The 3,479-nt window shown below is 42.4% G+C and overlaps 1 protein-coding gene across 1 annotated transcript; it reads left to right on the top strand.

The window, feature by feature from the left end:
* Positions 1-213: 213 nt before the first annotated feature.
* On the top strand, positions 214-1,270 carry CYSLTR1 (cysteinyl leukotriene receptor 1). The gene has a single exon (XM_044682742.1). It carries the CDS (start codon positions 248-250, stop codon positions 1,268-1,270), a length of 1,023 nt encoding a protein of 340 aa, XP_044538677.1. The 5' UTR covers positions 214-247.
* Positions 1,271-3,479: the final 2,209 nt, after the last annotated feature.

The following is a 3,479-nucleotide window of genomic DNA, read 5'->3' as shown; positions in this document are numbered from 1 at the left end:
TCTCATCTTCTGTGATTCTAAATTAAGCTCCTTTTTCCTTGCATGTGGCCCTTGCTTGATTTTTTTTTACTGTGAGTGAAGTATCCCTTGGTCGGAAAAAAAGACTCCCTATCCTGGCTTTAACATGATACATGTTGAAGTTATGAAGTGGAACATGAGAACTTCCTGTAATTGATGGCCTCATAAAAATGGACATGATGGTTTCATCTTTATATGCTAGGTGCCAAGCGGACATTCCCAGAGAACCATGGACGGTGTAGGAAATATGACAAGACTTGGGGACAACCTCAGCTGCCTCTCCACTATCGATGACTTCCGCAACCAAGTATACTCCACTGTGTACTCAATGATCTCTGTCATTGGCTTCTTTGGCAATGGCTTTGTGCTCTATGTGCTTATCAGGACCTCCCATGAGAAATCTGCCTTCCAAGTGTACATGGTGAACCTAGCTGTGGCCGACCTGCTCTGCGTGTGTACGCTGCCTTTTCGGGTCGTGTATTACGTACACCGAGGCATCTGGTTCTTAGGGGATTTCCTATGCCGCCTCAGTACCTACGCTCTGTATGTCAACCTATACTGTAGCATCTTCTTTATGACCGCCATGAGCTTTTTCCGTTGCGTGGCCATAGTCTTCCCAGTCCAAAACATCAACCTGGTGACCCAGAAAAAAGCCAGAGTTGTGAGCGCAGCCATTTGGATCTTTGTTATCCTGACCAGCTCACCCTTTTTTCTGATGAACAAAACCTATCAAGACAATCATAATCACACCAAGTGCTTTGAGCCCCCACAGGACTCAAAGAGTAAGAAAACGGTGATGGCCTTGCACTATGTCTCCTTGTTTCTGGGTTTCATCATTCCATTTGTTACCATAATTGTCTGTTACACTATGATCATCTTGACCTTACTAAAGAATTCCATGAAGAAGAATCTGTCAAGTCGTAAGAAGGCTGTAGGAATGATCATTATCGTAACGGCTGCCTTCTTGATCAGTTTCATGCCTTATCACATTCAACGTACGCTCCATCTCCACTTTTTGAACAACGAAAGTAAAACCTGCGAGGCTGTCCTTGCCATGCAGAAGTCGGTGGTCATAACCTTGTCTCTGGCAGCCTCGAATTGTTGCTTTGACCCACTCCTCTATTTCTTTTCAGGGGGTAACTTCAGGCAGAGGCTGTCCACATTTAGAAAGCATTCTCTGTCTAGCGTGACCTACGTGCCCAAGAAGAAGACCTCCTTCCAAGAAAAAGGGGATGAACTATGCAAAGAATAGGGCCACTCCCCGAGTAAAAATCTCTAACTAACCCAATAATTGTTTGCTATAATCAGTTCTAGATAGATATAGGTAGGTAGGTAGGTAGGTAGGTAGATAGATAGATAGATAGATAGATAGATAGATAGATAGATAGATAGATAGATAGATATAGATAGATAGATAGATAGACAGACAGACAGACAGACAGATAGATAGATAGACAGACAGACAGACAGATATAGATAGATAGATAGATAGATAGATAGATAGATAGATAGATAGATAGATAGATATAGGTAGGTAGGTAGGTAGATAGATAGATAGATAGATAGATAGATAGATAGATAGATAGATAGATAGATATAGGTAGGTAGGTAGGTAGGTAGGTAGATAGATAGATAGATAGATAGATAGATAGATAGATAGATAGATAGATAGAAACGTACCCATATATCAATGCTGCAAAATATAAAAGGCCTGCATCTGGATATTTGTGCCTGCAAAATCTGCTTAACTTCTATATCCATGTTGTCATGGATCTTCATGGCTCCCAAGGTGGCAAAATTAAGTTCACAGCCAAAACCCCAATTCCTTATAGTATTGTTGTTACCGTCTAGAAACTAGGGACTCTGTGCCTGTACTTTAGAGAAGAGTCTGAATCTTAAAGGTATATCTGAAACAGTTTTCCTTTAAACGAAAGCCCTGCTAATTGGGTTTTCAGTATCTTAGGTTAGCCCTTAGCACTCAGCTGCCATTCCAATATTCTCCCTTGCACGTAGCCCAACCGATAATGCCTGCGGAAGGATCAGAAAGCACCCCATGGACCTCTTATCAGCACCAGGAGGGTTGACAAGGGCCATTGAGTACAGAGAGTACCTACATGGCCCAGAGGGAAAACGTGCAAGGGCTGGAGTGGTATAAGACACGGGGCAATGGCTATTCTCAATGTGTGGCTCCTTAAACGGTGACAACTTCAGCCTGAGGGAGATCATGCTGGTCAAGGGCCAGATCTGTTTTGGTCAAAGTTATGTCCTTCTTTCTTCTCTGCCCTTGCCCCCTGCCACCCCAGTGGAATGTTAGTGGGGGTTCTGTTTGCAGAGAACAGGGCCGTCCCTAGGCCCTCTTCAAGTGGCCAAGCAGTTAGTAACCCCTGCATAGTCAGGGGAAAATCCAAAATTCGATGAGGAATAGATTATGTGATCATCCTATCTGCCTCCCCCTGGGGCTGAAATAAAAGAGAAGAAGTTTTTTAAATCTTTTTGTTCATTTTGTCTTTCATTCGTATGTATTTGTACGTATGTGTATATACATACACACATATATATATATTAGTGTGTACGTACATTTGAGAAAGATTCTGTTCTATTAAATGCATGTGAGTGAAAATTCACTCTAAGCTGTATTGCTGTTTGATATATCTGACTTTTGTAGTGGCATGTTGACAGGAATATTAAGGAAATGTTTACATTGGTTTTTATGTTACAGTAAAAGCTTTGTATGTTAAAAAAAACAGCTTGCTCATGTCTGAAAAATATAATCCTCGTGGGTAAACTTGTGCTACAGTGTTGTGTGTTACTCCATTCTGTGCTTCCACCAAAATCCTGCTGGGTGGCCTTTCCGGAGAAATGAAGTGATGATAACAGTGGGAAAGGTTATGAAAGCCGCTCTCGGTACACTGGACACGTTTTATTTCCATCTCATTTCCAATGGAACAATACCCTGAGAAGCCCACAAGATAAGCTCTGGGGTCCAACTAGATGGCCTCCTAGGACTCTCTCAACTCTGCTAATGTCCACTATTGGCGTTTGGCTAGGCACTATTTCTTCCTCCCCAATACTCCATGTCCCAGCTCAGACATTCACTGTTCTAGGTTCCTCTTACATCTGACTCTCTAAATTTTAGAGTCCCTTCTAAATCTGCCATTCTGTAATTCTAAGGCCTCTTCCAGATTGGACACTATTTGTTCTAAAGTCCATCTCAGCTCTGACATTCTGTGCTAACGCCCCTTCAGGCTGATGTTGACTCTAGACCCCTCGTGACTCCGATATTCTATGTCCTAAGGTTTCTCCCCACTCTGAAAATCTCTGTTCTAAGACTCCTCCAGCTCTGGCATTTTATTTCCTAAGGTCCCTTCTAGCTCTGCTTTCCTCTGTCCTAAGAGCCCTTTTGGCATGAATATTCTGTATTCTAGGGTCACCTCTTGCTTTGACATTGTATTAAAAGTCCC

The sequence above is a fragment of the Gracilinanus agilis genome, chromosome X (genome assembly GCF_016433145.1).
Source record: "Gracilinanus agilis isolate LMUSP501 chromosome X, AgileGrace, whole genome shotgun sequence".
Taxonomy (NCBI): Eukaryota; Metazoa; Chordata; class Mammalia; order Didelphimorphia; family Didelphidae; genus Gracilinanus; species Gracilinanus agilis.
The sequence above is the reverse complement of the archived record's forward strand: the minus strand, read 5'-3'. Positions and strand labels throughout refer to the sequence as shown.

Excerpts from the sequence above, each read along its gene's own strand:
- CYSLTR1 (XM_044682742.1), top strand. The coding sequence starts at position 248 with ATGGACGGTGTAGGAAATATGACAAGACTTGGGGACAACCTCAGCTGC.